The sequence below is a fragment of the Phacochoerus africanus genome, chromosome 5 (assembly GCF_016906955.1).
Source record: "Phacochoerus africanus isolate WHEZ1 chromosome 5, ROS_Pafr_v1, whole genome shotgun sequence".
NCBI lineage: Eukaryota > Metazoa > Chordata > Mammalia > Artiodactyla > Suidae > Phacochoerus > Phacochoerus africanus.
The window spans coordinates 33,610,024-33,629,098 of NC_062548.1; the positions used below are offsets into that span (position 1 = coordinate 33,610,024).

Genomic DNA, 19,075 nt, shown 5'->3' on the forward strand with positions numbered 1-19,075 from the left:
CACAGCAATGGCAGATCCAAGCCTCATCTGCGACCTACACCACAGCTCCTGGCAACACTGGATCCTTAACCCACTGATCGAGGCCAGGGAGTGAACCCAAATCCTCATGGACACTACTTGGGTTTGTTACTGCTGAGCCACGATGGGAACTCCTGACGGGAGGTTTTACGATGTGTTTGATATAAAATGCAGTATGTTAGAAAGAAGGTTCTTATTATCTGACAGGTTACCAGAAAACCCAGAATTTTTTTCTTATGTTAATGAAATATGACGTAGAAATATTTTTATTGAGATGTAGTTGATTTCTGGTATTACATTAGTTTCAGGTTGTGCAACATAGTGGTTTAACATTTTTATTGATTAAATAGAAATTTTATTTTGTTTTTTATTTTTTTGGCTGCGTCCAAGGTATTTGGAAGTTCCTTGGCCAGGGATCGAATCCCAGCTGCAGCTGCTACCTACACCAGAGCTGCAGCAATGCTGGATTCTTAACTCACCGCACTAGGCCAGGGTTCCAACCATTGCCTCCAGAGAGACAAGCCAGGTCATTAACCCACTGCACCACAGCGGAAACTCCTAGAAATTTTATTTTGAATCAACTATGTAACATTTCATGTTCAAATGCAGCATCTTAGTGTTCATTATAGAGTGTCTTTTTAAAAATTTTTCTGCATTTTAGGGCTACACCTGTGGCATGTGAAGGTTCCCAGGCTAGGGGTCGAATTGGAGCTGCAACTGCCGGCCTACTCCACAGCCATAGCAATGCAGGATTCGAGCCTCGTCTCATGCCACAGCTCACGGCAACACCAGATCCTTAACCCACTGAGCGAGGCCAGGGATCAAACCAGCATCCTCCTGAATACTAGTCGGGTTTGTTACCACTGAGCCACAATGGGATCTGCCATTATGGAGTGTCTTATTTTCAGTTTGTTGATAATTATAATAGATGTCTGTTAAGGTGTGTTAATAAACCATGGGAAAATGTCATGGAAAAATACGGGGGCTGAATTTTGGTTTGTAAAGCATCACCTCAACTTTGGGTAGCATTTCAGAATGCTTTTAGTGTGTTTAGCCCATGAAAGTGTTTGCAGTGATAAAATTAAAATTTCTGTTAGTAGCAGAACCTGACTTTGGGGCGGAAGGGCACTCAAGTTGTTTTCCAGAAAATTCTATATCTGCTTTATGTCTTTTAGAAAGAGCGATATATTGTTATCAGCAAAGTGGATGAAGAAGAACGCAAAAGAAGAGAGCAGCAGAAACAAGCCAAAGAACAGGTGATTGAGTGATGTTCGTTTCCTTTGGGTGAGACCTGGCAACAGAGTTGTGGATCCTCTGTTGAATCCAATTAAGTGAATAGTTTTCCACTGTAGAAGAATTGAGTCCGTGATAAGACCCAGAAGGGAATGAGGGGGGCTTACAGCTCAGGATTTAGACGTAGCCAACAAAGTGAGGCTGGCATTATGGTCAGCTGGTCTTCACTGAAGCAGTCTTGTGGGAAGAATTTGTGTTTGTCATTCCCATTGTGTGTCACTGCGCATTGCTGCCCATTGATTAATTGACATCACCGTGTCTAACTTCAGGCACAGTTAGTGGTTTTCCTTTTTTTTGTTTTTCTTTTGTCTTTTTGCCATTTCTTGGGCCACTCCCACGGCATATGGAGGTTCCCAGGCTAGGGGTCGAATCGGAGCTGTAGCCACCGGCCTACACCAGAGCCACAGCAACGTTGGATCCAAGCCGCGTCTGCAGCCTACACCACAGCTCACGGCAACGCCGGATCGTTAACCCACTGAGCAAGGGCAGGGACCGAACCCACAACCTCATGGTTCCTAGTTGGATTCGTTAACCACTGCGCCACAACGGGAACTCCAGTGGTTTTCCTAAAACCCAGCTCCGATGCTGTGATTCGGCAGATGAGGATTCGTGGCTGTATTTGCACTGTTGGACCCTCCCCCTGGTTGTCATCCCTTGTCACCCGGGGGGTGGGTTCGAATGAGTAAGAGTGGACGCAGGGATACCTTAGGTGTGCAGTGGGCTCTCGAAGGGATGTGAGTGCCCTGCAACAGGAGAGGCAGCCGCAGTTGTGGCGGCGTCAGGAAATGTGTGGATGGTGGAATCCGGGGCGTCTGTGACTGGGTGTGGGTGGTGAACGAGGAGGGGAGGAGGGGGAGATGCTGGAGCAGCTGGGTAGCCTGATGTCAGTCCCTGTCGAGGGGGTGGGCCGGGGCGAGAGGTGGAGGAGGCCGGGAGTGGGCTTGGGGCACCGAGGATGTCAGGTTCATACATGCATAAAGCACGGCCACACTAGACGAATTCCATCAGCAAAGACACCACACGCCTCCGTGGGTTTAGATACTTGATAAGGAAGGTCAGCCAAAGGTGCCAGTTGGTCCACATGCCAGAAAGATGACACTGGAACAAGGGGTGTGAGTTGTGGGTACCCCTCCGAGGACCTGACTCTAGTCTGTAGCTCAGTGCTTTCATGTGCTGTAGCTCCATCCTGAAAAGGTGGTGGCAGAAAGGTGTCAGAACCCAGCCGGCAGTGAGGAGCTGTCTCCTGGCAGCCCCCCCCGCCCCCACCCAGAGAGAGGAAGGCGGGTGGGAAATGGCCCCCCAGCCACCCCTCAGCCTCTGCCTCCCTTCCTCCCCTGGCTGTTCTACCCTGAGGCAAGGCTGTCCCACTGCAGTGGACGAAGGTGTCACATTCTGCTGTTGACCCAAGATTTCAGGCGTCGTTGGGGCATCCGAGGGTGGGTTGTCCTGTCAGCAGAGTGTTGAGCTGGGGTTCGGGAGCGGGGCGAGGGCTGGCCTGGTTGTCGTCTGCAGAGACCAGGGCTGGATGAGCGCCCCTGTCAGGTGCATGAGGAAGGAGGGGGCCCCGGTCGGAGCCTGCTGACCACCAGCACTTGAGTGGTGGACAGAAGTGGGGAGCTGTGCCCGGAGGTTATTGTGACAGCAGCCCAGGGAGAGAATGCTGGAAGGAGGCATGTTGACAGTGTCTGATGTCCAGGAGAGGTAGGATAAGGACTGAGGTGTGGCTTGGGTTTAGCCTTGGGAGTAGGTTTTTTTCCTTTTCTTTCTTTCTTTTTTGGCCTTGCCCATGGCATGTGGAAGTTCCTGGTCCAGGGATCAAACTGCACCACAGCAGGGACTGACAATGTCAGATCCTTAACTACTAGGCCACCAGGGAACTCTTCTTTCTTTCTTTTTAAAAATACCCTTTTTTTTTTTTTTCATCTTCTGTCTTTTGAGGGCTGCACCTGCGGCATATGGAGGTTCCCAGGCTAGGGGTCGAATCGGAGCTGTAGCCACCGGCCTCTGCCACAGCCACAGCAACGCCAGATCTGAGCTGCATCTGCAATCTACACCACAGCTCACGGCAACGTCGGATCCTTAACCCACTGAGCAAGGCCAGGGATCAAACCCGCAACCTCATGGTTCCTCGTCAGATTTGTTAACCACTGAGCCATGACGGGAACTCCTAAAAATACTCTTTAAAATTAAAAAAAAAAAAATTGTGGTAAAATGTATACCATACGCTTGATCATCTTCAGCATGTTGAAGTGTGCAGTGCTGCACTCTCAGATACACTCACATCGCCGTGCAGCCATCGCCACCGCCCATCTCCAGAACTCTTGTCAACTTGCAGAACTGACACTGGATACCCATTAAGCAGTCCCTCCCCATTCTCCCTGCCCCCAAGTCCCCGGCAACCACCACTCTACCTCCTGTCTGTGAATTTACTCCTCTTATAAGTGGAATCATACATACAAGTGGAATCATATAGTACTTGTCTTTTTTGTTACTTGCCTAGTTCTCTCAGCATAATGCACTTTTGGTTCATCTATACTATAACCTGTGTCAGAATTTCCTTTCCTTTTTATTTTTAAAATTTATTTTATTTTATTTTTTTTGCTTTTTAGGCCTGCACCCACGGCCTATGGAGGTTCCCAGGCTAGGGGTCCAGTCGGAGCTACAGCTGCCGGCCACAGCCACAGCCAACTTGGGATCCGAGCCGCGTCTGCAACCTACACCACAACTCTTGGCAACACCAGATCCTTAACCCACTGAGTGAGGCCAGGGATTGAGCCCACAACCTCATGGTTCATAGCCAGATTGGCTTCTGCTGTGCCATGACGGGAACTCCAGGATTTCCTTTTAAAGGCTGGGAATGGTGCCCCGGAGGCTGCCTTTTATCCATTTGTTTGTCGATGGACACTTGTGTTGCTTCTACCTTTTGGTTCTTGTGACTGTTGCTGCTCTGAACGCGGGTGTGTAAGTATCTCTTTGAGTCCTTGCATTCAGTTTCTTAGGGTAAATACCCAGGAGTGGAATTGCTGGATCATATCGGGATCCTGTTTTTAATTTTTTTTGAAGAGCCGCCGCGCATTGGCCGTTTTCCACAGCGACAGTACCACTTGCCATTCCCACTGACAGGGCGCAAGTGTTCCAGCTTCTCTGCATCCCCGCCAGGGCGTGTTAGGCTCTAGAGTAGCAGGAGGGGGGCAGCTTCAGTGAGGATGCGGTGGGAGAGCAGAGGGCTTGCAGGTCCCCGGGAGGTAAACTGAAGTTTGCGAATGGAGAGACGGCTCTAATTTAGCTGTGAGGAGACGGGGCGAGTGGTTGCATGGAGCTTAGAGTCAAGGAAGGGGTTTCAAGGTAGGAGCGCGAGTGGAACTGCTTTAAGCACCCTTGGCAGGAAAACAGGAGAGAATAAACTGAAGGAATGGGTCTCAGTGCCGTGCTATAAAGTTTTTATGAACATACATTTGACCAGGAAAAAAAAAAAAGTCAGAGAATGCTTGATTTGACCGTCAACCGCTGGGTGGGTTGTGTCAGAATTGGATGCAGTGTTGAATTTGGCCAGCAGGTGGCATCTTTTAAAAGTTTGTGTTTTTAAGGCAGCTTGATAGACTTGGAGACTTCAACAGATGGTGGGAAGTGATGGGTACACTTTAACACTGTTATTTTATTTTTCATTTTTATTTTTTTCTTTTTAGGGCTCCACATGCAGCATGTGGATGTTCCCGGGCTAGGGATTGAATTGGAGCTGCAGCTGCTGGCCTACACCACAGCTACGGCGACAACAGATCCTTAACCCACTGAGCAAGGCCAGGGATTGAACCCACATCCTCATGGATGCTAGTTGGATTCATTACCACTGAGCCACAATGGGAACTCAAGCCCTGTTATTTTAGAAACTGATGAATAATTTGCTACTAAAGCAGAGGAAAGGTATGTTCGTGGGTCATTTCAAGTGTAGTTGTTTGAGGTAATAGACTCAAAGCACATGAAACTAAAGGTATCTAACTCAATATAAAATTGCAGTGTTTTTTTTTTTTTTGGCTTAGATTTTAACCCATTCAAATAAGGAATATGTTTATGTCAATAGTTTTTTTGTTCTGTTTTGTTTTTAAATTAGGAAGAGCTGAAAGATGCTGTGGGATTTTCTAGAGTCATTCATGCCATTGCTAATTCGGTAAGTGGACCAGACTTTTTAATTAATTTTCTAAACATAACAGTTAAGGGGAAATGCCTAGTTATCACTGCAAATTAGTCATCTGGTCATGTTTAGAATGTTTACCTGGTCTGGAAGGAGAAGTTAGAACTTCATCAAGATAGACCGTTGTTGTAATGTGCCTATTGTGACATCATAACTGCCGAATTATATCCAACCCACTTTTTGAAAACATCACTCTTACAGTTTTTACTTACTCCGTGTGAACAGTCAACATATTTTATAGTCATGGTCATCACATATAAGTAATTTTTCATCTTGCTGTTTCACTTAACCTGTCCTTGTTCACATTTTTCCATATTGTTTGAGAGCTTATGACTTTTTTTTTTTTTTTTAACCTTTTCTAGGCCCGCTCCCGTGGCATATGGAGGTTCCCAGGCTAGGGGTCTCATCGGAGCCGTAGCCATCAGCCTACGCCAGAGCCACAGCAACGCAGGATCCGCATCTGCAACCTTTACCACAGCTCACGGCCACGCCGGATCCTTAAGCCACTGAGCAAGGCCAGGGATCGAACCTGCAACCTCATGGTTCCTAGTCGGATTCATTAACCACTGCGCCACGACGGGAACGCCAAGCTTATGACTTTTTTAAAAAAATTTTATGATAGTTGATTTCCAGCGTTTTTTTTCCAGAAAGCATTTCTCGTAAACAGGAGGATGACCCTCTTGAGGGCATTATGTAGCCCCATGAAAACTGTCATTTTTTTTTTATTTTCGAAACCAATAAGAAGGCGTTCCCTGGCAACCTAGCAGGTTAGGGATCCAGTGTTTCCACTGCTGCAGCTCCTTCCAGTCATGGTTGTGGCACAGGTTCATTCCCTGGCCCTGGAATTTCCGCATGTCTTGGGTGCAGCTGAAAAAAAAACCAAACCCAGTACGAAGTAGAATTGCAAACTATAGAACATAAGGGTAAACAATCCAGTGTTTGAAGCATTTTATTCCTTAATTAGAAGAATCTAGAGGATAAAAATAATCGTGTTGCGTTCTTCTGCATAATTGAATCTTGTATCTCATAGCCTTAGTCACATTTGATACATTTTAACAAAGTGTCGACCATCTGTGTAAATGCGCTAGACAGCTCTGGGTGAGGTACGGTGGACATTGTCCCTTGTTTGGTGAGTCTTTTCTGAAAAGAGGCCTCCACGTCTGGCATAGCTAAACTGGCCAGTGGTGGTTTGTGCATGACACGTGCTAGTCAGGCCACTCGCTTGGATGCTGAATTGCCTGGAGTCTGAGACTCTTTTCCTTGAGTCGGTGGCCTTGGCAGAAGGCATTGGCTCCCTGGAGGGGGAATCATCTTGTCCCTTAGATGCTGAGCTTCAGGGAGGTTTTAAGGCTGTACCCCGGGGGGGAAGGGCTGGCTGTTTTGTCCCCAGGGGCAGGTTTGTCAACAGGAGCACCTGAGGGGAGGGGGCTGCTGTCCTTGGGAGGATGGGGAGGGAGAGAGATGATGAACTGACCTTAGAGAGCTTTGTGCGGGTCTCTGGAGAAGTCACTTGGATTACAGGTGTCCAGAAAAGCAGAGGGGAGCTTCTGATACAAGCGTTGGCTTGTATCACCCATACGTAGCCACCAGGCTTCAGATCAGCGGCTGGTTGCACTGGGGTTGTCTCTGGAATACAGGGATGCGGGGCAGCGGTGGGCTTTGAGTTCTCTTGTAACCACTGTGATGGTTTACTCAGCTTCTCCAAGATTGGGAGTATTTGCCTGGTACACATGCAGACCCCTTAGCCTGCTGTGCCTCTCTTTATTTTTCCTCTCTGTTGTCTTTCTTCTGCAGAGTAACTCGTAGTATTCTGCTGCCTCTTGGTAGTTCATGTTGCAAAGCATACTGCGAAAGAAGCCCTAGGTATTAGTGATCCAGACTTTTTTTTTTTCTTTTTAGGGCCGCACCTGCAGCATGTGGAAGTTCTCAGGATAGGGGTCCAGTCAGAGCTGCGCCACAGCCACAGCAACACAGGATCTGAACCACATCTGGGACTTGCATCGCAGCTTTTGGCTGTGCTGGATCCTTAACCCACTGAGTGAGGCCAAGGATCAAACCCACATCTTCATGGATACTAGCCAGGTTCTGAACCTGCTGAGCTGCAATGGGAACTTCCAGTGGCTTCTCTAGTTTTTTGTCGTTGTTGTTGTTTCCTGGCCACACTCATGGCACATGGAATTTTCTGGGCCAGGGACAGAGCCTGCGCCATGGCAGCGACCCAAGCCCCTGCAGTGACAGTGCTGGATCTTGTGCCGCAAGAGGACATCCCTACTTTCTTTTCTTATTTGTAACTTCTTTTGCCTCCAATACTGGAAAATGCAAGTTCTTATTATCTGCTGTTTTCATAGTTCTGTGCATCCCAACCTCCTTCCCTGTGGGTGAGGGATTCATTGATAGTACAGTTGGGTTTGTCTTTGAGGGTTTGTGTCCCACCTTGCGTATTGCTGTGGTTTAGTCACTGCTGGGTGTTTTCATGCTGTATAGCTGTTCATAGTGTACCCGCACCGTGAGCCCCAAGGACGACTTGTCTGTGAGATTTGGCAGATTTCGTGTAGAATTATTTATTTCAAAGAGGTGTGTTTAGTCCTCTGAGTCAAGGAGCCTTGCTCTGTAGGTCCCCTGGGACGTAGTGAAAAGACCAGATGCTTTATGTTACAAATGGTTAATCTAAGTTAATGTTCCATTTTGGTAGTTTGATTTTTATCAGAATTGGCTCATTTATTGCTCTTGTACTTCATTGGTTGAAAAGCAGTGAATTTCATATTTAAGAATAAACCTCATGAATTTTGACAAAGTCATGAAAGAAATGAAAACTTCTATTTAATATATTTAGAAATTAGTTATTTTACTGTTTAACATTGTTATGTTGTTATGAATATATCTTTTATCTTTTTTTGATTTTTTTTCTTTTCTTTCTTTTCTTTCTTTTATCTTCTTTTATCTTTTATCTTTTTTTTTTTTTTTTTTAAGGGCTGTACCTGCAGCATATGGATGTTCCCAGGCTAGGGGGTCAGATGGGAGATGCAGCTGTTGGCCTCTGCCACAGCCACAGCCACACGGGATCTGAGCCACGTCTGTGACCTGCACCACAGCTCACGGGTACACCAGATCCTTAACCCACTGAGTGGGGCTAGGGTTCGAACCCATGTCCTCATGAATACTGGTCGGGTTCGTTCCCACCACTGACCCACAGTGGGAACTCCCTCAATATATCTTTTAAAAACGAATGAGTTTCTTTAAAGAATCCATTCCTAAAATAGACGTGTGGAGTTTGTCCACAAATTATTTGACAGTTCAAGGTGCTTAACATTTTCAGCTACTTTTTTAAACTCTTCAATAAAAATTTTACCACTTCTGATTCTTGAAGGCGGCGAGATGAGTAACAATCAGAAGGAAAAGATCATTGCCATCAAAATCATTTGGCCCTTTGGCTCTACATTCTGTATTTTAATACCAGGAGAGGCACGCGGCCAGCTCCAGATTTCTTCTGCATTTGTGTATCTTTGTATATATGTATTTTTAATGTCAGAAAGTATGTGTCGTGCAAAGTCCTCGTGGCACCGAACCATGCGTTTCGCTCGCAAGCCCCGGTATAATTTTGTACCAAGAGGACCCTTCCTAACCTTGGCTTTTTTAGGGGAAACTTGTCATTGGACACAACATGCTCTTGGACGTGATGCACACGGTTCATCAGTTCTACTGCCCTCTGCCTGCGGTAAGTGACTTGTCCGCCCCACGATTCGAGGGGCGTCATTCCTGAGAAAGTGTTTTCTGCTGGGATGCCTTTGCCCTGTCTGCAGTGTGGTCCCCGAGGGACCACCTCCCGGGTGTGGTTGTTTAGGGCTTTTTGTGTGTTTTGTTTGTTCGTTTTTTGCCTTGAGGGCCTCACCTATGGCCTATGGAAGTTCCCAGGCCAGGGGTCGAATCGGAGCTGCAGCTGCCGGCCTACACCACAGCCACAGCAACGCCAGATCCGAGCCGCCTCTGCAACCTACACCACAGCTCATGGCAATGCCGGAGCCCTGACCCACGGAGCGAGGCCAGAGATTGAACCCATGTCCTCAAGGATACTAGTCAGATTTGTTTCCACTGCACCACAGTGGGAGCTCCTGGTTGTATGTTTGTGCAGAGAGGTCCCCCAAGCCATTTTGAGGGATCTTCAGTCATCTGCAATCAGTGGAGCGAAGTTCAACCTTTGTTTCGTCTTGTCACCAGTGATGTGCTGAGTTAGTGTGGGCGGGGGTTCTGAGCTGCAGGTGTGGTCCCCTGGTTTGGTACTACTGACGTGAGCCATAGCCGGGCCATTGAAGGGGCTGGTGCTGGAGGCCGTGTGGACTGAATCAGGTCGTACAGAATTCTTGCCTGCTTCTTGCGAGGCTGCTCCTTAGATTCTCTGTCGACCTTGCTGTTTTCGTACTCTTGGAGCCAAGCGGTTTCAGTGCACCACAGCACGGACTTCTTTGGCTCCTCAGGAAAGATCTGCTCTGCTGTTCCCTCTGCTCCCTGACTGCCGTGGCCGCGTCTCATTGGTCTCTCATCACCAGTCCTCCCCTGGCTTTGATTTTCTCTCTACAGTTCCTCCCTCCCCTTCCTCCCCTCCCTCCTTCATCTTTTTAGGGCCACCCCCACAGCATGTGGAAGTTCCCAGGCTATGGGTCAAAGCAGAGCTTCAGCTGCCCAGTAAAATATTTGGGGCTTTTCAGGCTGGACAGTCTCTGTCAGTACGTGTAACACCACACTGCTGTGTAGCCCAAAGCCTGCCGTAGAATGCAGTGTGTGAACACCTGGGTGTGGCTTTGTTCCAGTAAAACTTCATTTCACAAACAGGTGGTGGGCCGGATTTGGCCTCCAAGGCAGTGGTTTTCCAACCCCCTCCCCCACTTTAATCTATGGTCACATTATTCTTTTATGACTCCTGGATTGGCTGTCACCTCATTTAGAGTTCAGTGTCATGTGTATATCTGCAAAGCGTCAGTTTCTTCATGTTTCTTACGGGACATTGTTCCATCAGCATCTTGATTCCTTTTCTTTGGAAAAGTCTGACACAGCCCAGTTCTGACTACAGTGGGTCTGTTGCTTTCCTTGTCCCATTTCTGCAACCTAAGGTTGTCCCCATTTTTTCATGAAAGCTGTGTCACCCTCTGGGACGCAAAGGCTTCCTAGTTGTGAGTCTCGAAACAAACGTGTTAGGTGTGAATTTGCATTGTGCAAATCTAAAGAGCTGATGTGAATTTCAGATCAGCTGTTGACCAAATAGTAGCAGCCTCTCTCGGGACTCTTTGACCTTTAAAGCAGTGAAGTTTTATGTAAGGAAAGAGGAAGGTGTATTTAATAGTGTGTTTATAGGTGTTTTGAAAAACACCAACAGAGCTTGGCAAGTAGGCGGCATTAAATATTAACTAAACAAATGAGCATCTACCTTCCAACTGTGCCAGTTTTATAATCTCCTGATGTATGGTTCTGTTCACATCACTGACTGTGCTCAAAATTCTAAATTAATTCCGCATTCTTTGTTTTTTCTATACAGTGGGTTCTTTTTAGCCTGGCATATCGAGCTTTCTGTGACCTGGCCCAGCCTTCTCATGTAGTCAAGTCACTCGTTACTGTCCTTATTCTCAGCCAGACTGGCTCATTTTACCCCCCTGCATAGGTTTGCATTTCTACTTGTCTATGGTTTTGGTATGTAATTTCCTTCAACTTGAACTTCCTCTAGCTTTTCAAGCTGTATTCCGCTTTACCTACCTTCCCAAGGCGCAGTTCCCACCTCTTCTGGGATGTTTCTCTACCTGCTGCCTTTGGTCCAAGAGATCTTTCTCTCAACTCCCACAGAACTGTGTATCTCGTCTCTGGCATGAATTTTGTCTTTACAGCTTTCTCCGCTTTTCCTTCTAGGTGACTAGCTCCTTGGCCAAGGAGTGTATCCTGTTTATTGTATTTAAATGCCTGGCACTTAATGCGTGTTATCTTGACTGTAACTGGCTTTGAATCACATTCTACTGGAAAGAGCGTATGATTTGTTGCAAAGTGGAAGGTGGGTTAGGATAGTGATTTTTTTTTTTTTTTTCCTCTAGGTAGCAGCAGGTGAAGCATATGGAAGTTCCCAGGCTAGGGGTTGAGTCAGAGCTCTGGCTTCTAGCCTACACCAGAGCCACAGCAACACCCGATCCAAGCCTCATCTGTGACCTACACCACAGCTCACGGCAAGCTGGATCCTTAACCTTCCAAGCGAGGCCAGGGATTGAAATCCCATTCTCATGGATACTAGTAGGGCTCCTTTCTGCTGAGCCACGATGGGAACTCTAGAATAAGTAATTTCATCCCTCTTTTATGACTAAAGCGACCTGAGTTCGTTCTGTCATTGTCAGAGGGAGAAGGTGGTTTTTTTCCATTTACTTTGGAAGAAGTAACGAGAATAAAGGAGAAAACTTATTTAAAATGATTGAGCTCTTACCTACACTAGTATCAAACATTGCACTTAAAATATATAAAGATTCCATATTTCTTTTTCTTTCTTTCTTTTTTTTTTTTGGTCTTTTTAGGGCCGCACTTCTGACGTTCTCAGACCATGGGTCGAATCGTAGCTGTAGCCACCAGCCTACCCCACAGCCACAGCAACGCCAGGTCCGAGCTGCGTCTGTGACCTACACCACAGCTCAGGGCAATGCCAGATCCTTAACCTACTGAATGAGGTCAGGGATCGAACCTGCGTCCTCATGGATGGTAGTCAGATTCGTTGCTGCCGAGCCCGCACGATGGCACCTCCAAGACTCCGTATTTCAAAGCAGGCTTTTAGGGAAGAGTCCCTTGTTAAAAGTGCTCTTGGTGCTTCATCATGAGCTTTTAGAAGGTGCTGGTTAAGAACTCTGCTACACGCCCTGGAAGTTGCCATAATTCTAATTTTTTCTTGCTTCGGAGACTTCGTAATAGTCTTGAGAGATTACAGTCTTGATGGCCTTCTTGTTGGCCTTAGCAGTGAAACCGCTTGTTTGTGTATTGGTCACTCATTTAACGACAGCCGTTGAAAAGCTGGTAAATATTTCAAGCTAGCTCAGCGCAGCCTGTATTTTTCGGCTTGAAGAGCTAACGGGAAATGGCAGCTTCCAGCGAAGCATGAATGACGCCGAAGAGAAGTGCAGTTGGGAAGGGTCAGGCGTGTGACTGCACAGCGTCGTGTGGCAATTACGTATGTAGATGAGGTAATTTAAAATGAGAGCCAGCTCCTCTCAGCTCGAGACTTCCTGATCCCATCAGCTGGGCAAATGAATTCTCTAATTTAGGCACTTGCTGTGGGTGCCATGTAGCAGTTTTCTGAGTGGTGAAAGCAAGAAGCGTGTGTGGGGGAACGTCGGTGTTGTTTGTGGCTATTTTAATCCATATTTCAAAGGTGTCCCCATTAAAAGTCGAACCTCATTTACAGTATGTCCATTTCCCGTGCGAACCATTTTATGTTTAAATAACGCCACTAGCCCTACAATCAGGATGCTTCGTGTAATAGAGACAGTTTTCTATATATAATAGAAGCCAATCCCCCCCCCACTTCAGCCTAAAATATTCACATTTGTCTATTTTGGTTATGCAGAAGTTTAACCTCAGGTCATGTCATTCCCAATCACTGAGGAAACTGCCTCAGTTTTTAGAAAGTCATTATTGGAGAGAAATGGGCCTGGCAGTTTAGCTTACAGGGCCTGTGTGAGGTGTCACTGTTTGAGAAGAGAGCTGTGGGACTTGTGCTGTTTATGTTTTAAATGCTGGGAGTGTATTAGTAAAAGCATAACAGGTTATTCTCTTGTGTTTCAGGACTTAAATGAGTTTAAGGAGATGACAACATGTGTTTTCCCCAGGTAAGCGTTCTTTGAGGATTTGTTTTCCTTTAAAACAGTCATTGGCAGGGGGAGTTCCCTGGTGGCTCCGTGGGTTAAGGTTCTGGCATTATCATGGCTGTGACTGGGGTTCAATCCCTGGCCCGGGAACTTCTGCATGACAGAAGTGGCCAAAAAATAAAATAAAATAAAAAGCAATCATCAGGGTATCTATACAAATAGGTACACAGTAATTTATTAAAACCATTAGATCACCACAATGATCTAGTTCATGTCAGCTGGGAAATGGCTTCATACTCCACCTTGGAGAAGGTTTGCTTTTACAGCTAATGATTGGCTTTGTCATTAAAAACTAAAAATCAGGAATTCCTGTAGTGGCTCAGTGGAAATGAATCTGACTGATATCCATGAGGACGCAGGTTCAATCCCTGGCCTTGCTCAGTGGGTTAAGGATCTGGCGTTGCCACAAGGTGTGGTGTAGGTCACAGATGCAGCTTGAATCTGGCATTGCTGTGGCTGTGGTGTAGGCCAGGTGGCTACAGCTCTTATTTGACCCCTGGCCTGGGAACTTCCATATGCTGTGTGCAGTGTGGCCCTAAAAAGACACCCCCCCCCCCAAAAAAAATGTAAAAATCAGGGTTTGAACTGAGGGTGAAAATGGACAGGCAGCTGCTTTTTTCCTCATCCCACATCCCGGTGAGGTCTTCTCGAGTTGCCTGTTGACTTTCTTGTGTGTCAGGTGAACCTGTCACAGCGAAGTGTCTGGTCCAGGGTGTTCAGTTACACATTGGCAGCAGTTGGATATAAAGTTGCATATAGTTGAGTATGTCCACTGGAAAGTATTCTCTAGTTGGTCAAGAAGTGTCTGGCTAGAGAATGTGTTTTCCTCAACTGCAAGTCAGCGCCTTCACCTGTTAGTGTTTTCCACAGTTAGTATCGCTGTTCCGACAGGTCACACGGCAGCCACGTGGGACCCACGGGGCAAGGGTCCGTGTGCGAGAACCCATCTGAAGACGGATGGTGGGCAGGTGCTCTTTCAGCCGGGCTCTTTCCATCCTGTTATCTGCAGTGCTCACATTTGAGTGGGAAGAAATCGTTTTCCTATTAATCTCTCTCTTTTTTAGTATCCCAGTCTCTGAATCAGAATAGTCAGAAATAACTCGATAGGATAGAACTGCCCAATGCAGATTCTGACTCTCCAAGAAATGGTGCTGTACGAATCTGGGTTGCGGTAGGAGATGCTAAGAGCTTGGGAGTGTTAGGCCCGCCGCAGTGTATTCCTTGTGTGGCAGCACGTGAGGATGTGCTAAGGCTTGAGGTCACGCAGCCCCCGCGCTGTCAGGGCGCAGCCCCTGCGCTGTCAGGGCGCAGCCCCTGCGCTGTCAGGGCGCAGGCGCGTCTAGAGCTTGTGCCCTGGGTGTGGCCTTTCCCACGGCCTCTGGAAGGAGTTCCTGGTGGGGTCAGATGCCAGCGCTGGTGAGGACAGCTCACGTGCTTCACTCCCTGGTCCACTTCGAAGACAATAGCCTGTTCATTTGTGTGAAGGACATTTGGAAATTGCTCGCCATTCTGTTTACCTTTTAAAAATTCTTTTGTTTTTAGACTCTTGGATACAAAACTGATGGCCAGCACACAACCTTTTAAGGTATTTTTAAATTTTGAACTGTTGCCGTTGTCACCTTATCAACATTGCTTATGCTGTATTTCGAAATTTTCTGAATTGCCACAAAGAGCTGTGGAATTCTGGTCTACTTAAATGTCATTTTCAGGTACATCCAAAAAAAAAAACAAACAAAAAAAGAACAAAAATGGAAAAAAGAACCTGAGAAAAGATTAGAAATAAATATATCAAAATATGAATAGCAATTGTCAGAGTTCCTATCGTGGCTCAGTGGTTAACGAATCTGACTAGGGACCGTGAGGTTGCAGGTTCCATCCCTGGCCTTGCTTAGTGGGTTAAGGATCCTGTGTTGCGTGAACTGTGGTGTAGGTCGCAGACGTGGCTCGGATCCCACGTTGCTGTGGCTCTAGCAAAGGCTGGTGGCCACGGTTCCGATTCGACCCCTAGCCTGGGAACCTCCATATGCCGCGAGGGTGCGGCCCTAGAAAAGAAAACAAACAAAAAACAAAGCAGTTGTCTTTGGGTGGTGGAATTATGTTTGTTTGTTTTTTCTCCTTTATTCTTTCCGAATGTCAATTTTTAATATTAAAATATATAATGTATTTTTGGGAGTTCCTGCCGTGGCTCAGTGGGTGCAATCCCGACTACTATCCATGAGGATGCGGGTTTAATCCCTGGCCTCACTCATTGGGTTAAGGATTCGGCATTGCCATGAGCTATAGGTCACAGATGCAGCTCGGATCCCACATTGCTGTGGCTGTGGTGTAGGCTGGCGGCTATAGCTCTGATTCAACCCCTGGCCTGGGAACTTCCATATGCCTCAGGTATGGCCCTTTAAAAAAAAAAAATGTATAATATATTTTTGAGTAGATTACACATGCATACATTTCTTCATTTCTTTTCCTTATTTTATATATGTTGGATATATTTGCTAATCAAGGGAATTCGGGTCAAAGTATAATCAGTTGCTGCTTCTGAAGTGACTTGATATAACCGAGTGAAATGAATGCCAGAGCCGTATAGCTCTCTGGCTAAAGGACTGTAGATCTTTAACATGTCGGTAAAAAACCTAAAAAACCTTTCGTACGGATCTACCCTCCAACATGCTTGAAATTAAATGTGCTGTTTCTCTTTTCACTTTGAATAACCGCTCCTGTGTTTCTCTAGGGAACACAAGGGGGCAGTGCTGGATGCTTTGGTTTTTTTGTCCTGACACTCATTGAATCTCTTTAATACGTGCTCCCCTGAGACGATGCCGGCTCATCATTCTCTGTTATTGGTTTGTAGGATATCATTAACAACACGTCCCTCGCGGAATTGGAAAAGCGGTTAAAAGAGACACCTTTCAACCCTCCTAAAGTTGGTAAGGAGATAAAATGATCCTGAAGAGCCCCAAACTCTTGGTGCTAATTACAGGTGTCTGTTGTAGAAGAAATGTTGAAACTGTTCTAGAAACTGTGTATATTTATAGATTTTTTTTTCCCTCAAACAACTTGCCCGTGCCCTGTGTTGAGTTACTGTTTTCAGAGTAAAGGCAGTCTTCTAATCCTGCATCTGTTTTCTGTGAGTAGGATTGGGTAGCCTGTTCGTGGAGAAGTTTAGCAATTAAAGCCTCAGGGCTTTTATTTCCTAATGCTTGGAATACTCCCCAAACTCAGTGTCTTTCTTTTTTGTGGTGCATTGTTTAAGTGGAGACAAAGAGTTGGTGATTAATTGCCAGGGGTAGGATGAAAATAAACTTTTTGTCTCTGGAAAGCCCAAGAACAGGGTTTGCTGATGAGGAAGGAGCTGGCTTAGGTGCAGAACTGATGGTGAGAGGAAAACCAGAATAAGGAGGAATGTTCCTTGGGGGCAGAGGTGTTTTGCCAAGTCTGGCCACGGCCCCTACCCAGGCAGTTGGTGACCCTTCCAGCTGTGCCTGCCTTGCTTCCTCCTAGCGTAGTTATGCTGCTGATACGGTGACTCGCGTTCCACCAGCTGTAGCCTGCAAACTTCCCAAGACATTGATCATAGGACTAAAGCTTCAGAAATTGACTGCAGAAGGTACTCAAGTAGCCAAGGTTACAGTTCTTTGCTTCCCTTTCTGGAATAGTCCAAAAAACGAATGAGAAGAGGGGGTGGGGGCTGGTAGTGGGTTAGTGGGGACACCTGGACCTTTTCTATAACGACACAATGGCACTAGTGGATCTGGGAAATATGTGGTCCAGCTGGTGGGAGAGGATAGGACTTAATTGGCCTTCATGTTAAAATACTTTTATAAAGCTTAAAATCTAATACTTGATACTTATGGAGGTTAAAGAATTCTTGCTCAAAGAGCATTGTATTGATGTAAAAACAGTGACAGCCTTTTCAGTATTAGTTTCCACTCATGCTTTTCATCCTGTTGTAACCTTTTTGATATTCACCTCCACAGTGGTTCTCGGAAATAATTATTTATGAGTTACAGTTTTATCCTGTCATTTCCATGTACTATTCCGGCAGAGGGTTTACTCTAAAGCAGGTTTCTCTTAGACCTCATTCTTTCGGCATCTGTGTCTATGCGTGTGACCGAAGAAGCCTGTTTTAAAATGGGCTCTCCTCTGAAGTGGCCCCATGTTCCAAGGGCAGCATGACAGTGAGTTTTGATCTATTTTCGGACGGAGTTGTGCTTTCATCTTTAGATCTGTGAGCTTGGAGACATAGCAGAGGCCAGTACTGAGTGGAGCCGATATCGATTGCAGACCTTTGCTTTGGGGGAAGGTTACCTACGGGGAGTTTACTGGGTACCAAGCACCGTGTCAGAGCTTTCCTTCCATGAGCTCATGGAAGCCTCACAAAGGCCTCATGAGGGAGCCGTGATTGTCCATCTCCACTCTACCAGAACGGAGGCCCAGAGGCCAGGCTCCCCGGGAAAATAAGGGGTGGGGCCAAGATTCCAACCCAGGCAGTGGGACGCCAGAAGCCATGCTATTTAGTCATTACTCCAGAGTCAGAAGAGGAGTCATCGTCATAGAGCAAGTGGTGCGTGCTTGTCGGCAGCACCATTAGTGCAGCGAGGGGGACAGTGGCATTTGATAATGTAACGGAGGCATTTCTCTGGTCGGGACCAAAGCCCTCGTTTTTGGTGACGCTGTTATCTCAGTGTCTTGCGGGGAGAGAATTAAGACATAGGTAGCCTGGAGTTCCTGTCGTAGCTCAGTTAACCGACACAACTATTATCCATGAGGATGCAGGTTCGATCCCTGGCCTCGCTCAGTGGATTAAGGATCCGGCATTGCTGTGAGCTGTGGTGTAGATCACGGACTCAGCTTGGATCCCTCTTGCTGCGGCTGTGGTGTAGGCTGGCAGCTGCAGCTCTGATTCAGTCCCTAGCCTGGGAACTTCTGTATGCTGTGGGTGTGGCCCTTAAAAGACAGAAAAAAAAAGAAAAAAGAAACAGGTAGCTCTTTTTCTGCTTCTTTAGGGTATTTCTACAGCACAGACTAATGCCTTTGGGATGTGGCAGGGCAGTGCACTCACTGGTCTTCATGATTTGTGATGACCTTGGGAAAACTTTTTTTTTTTTCTCTCTCTTTTTCCTCTTTAGAAAGTGCAGAAGGTTTTCCAAGTTATGACACGGCTTCTGAACAGCTCCACGAGGCAGGCTATGATGCTTACATCACAGGACTGTGCTTCATCTCCATGGCCAACTACCTAGGTACTCCCTATTCCTGCTTCTGTCAAACTCACTGTGTTCCAGAGGGGATCTCACCTGTCTCCTCTTTCCCTGGGATCCACTCATGAGAAGTGGGAGGGTTTTGCCGTCAGAGTGCAGGGAAGGTTGGGGCAGAGGGCCTGGAGCGCACGCAGGAATGAACCATCACCCCTTACCTGTGCTGTGGTACTCAGCCCATACGAGTACCTTTTACCCGTGCTGAACCACGCTGTTGATTTAAATATATTTTTCAGGCTTTGTCTGCCTGACCGTGTATAATGTTCTGCTTCTTTTCTTCATTAGGTTCTTTTCTTAGTCCTCCAAAAATTCATGTGTCTGCCAGATCCAAACTCATTGAACCTTTTTTTAACAAGTAAGTAACAGGGTCCCAGGCCCCCAGTGTTCTCTCCGTGCAGGAGCCCCCGGTGTCTGGGATGTCAATTAGGGGTAACAGGAGGGTC

General features: G+C 46.6%; 1 protein-coding gene across 3 annotated transcripts in view; it reads left to right on the top strand.

The window, feature by feature from the left end:
• PARN (poly(A)-specific ribonuclease) overlaps positions 1 to 19,075 on the top strand; it is a 189,568-nt gene that overhangs the window by 32,258 nt on the left and 138,235 nt on the right. For all 3 annotated transcript variants that reach the window (XM_047780458.1, XM_047780459.1, XM_047780457.1), the window contains 8 exons: positions 1,194 to 1,274; positions 5,420 to 5,476; positions 9,138 to 9,215; positions 13,298 to 13,341; positions 14,923 to 14,965; positions 16,229 to 16,304; positions 18,507 to 18,617; positions 18,918 to 18,987. In XM_047780458.1, coding sequence (XP_047636414.1) covers positions 1,194 to 1,274; positions 5,420 to 5,476; positions 9,138 to 9,215; positions 13,298 to 13,341; positions 14,923 to 14,965; positions 16,229 to 16,304; positions 18,507 to 18,617; positions 18,918 to 18,987 — 560 coding nt within the window. The remainder of the gene's footprint in view (positions 1 to 1,193; positions 1,275 to 5,419; positions 5,477 to 9,137; positions 9,216 to 13,297; positions 13,342 to 14,922; positions 14,966 to 16,228; positions 16,305 to 18,506; positions 18,618 to 18,917; positions 18,988 to 19,075) is intronic.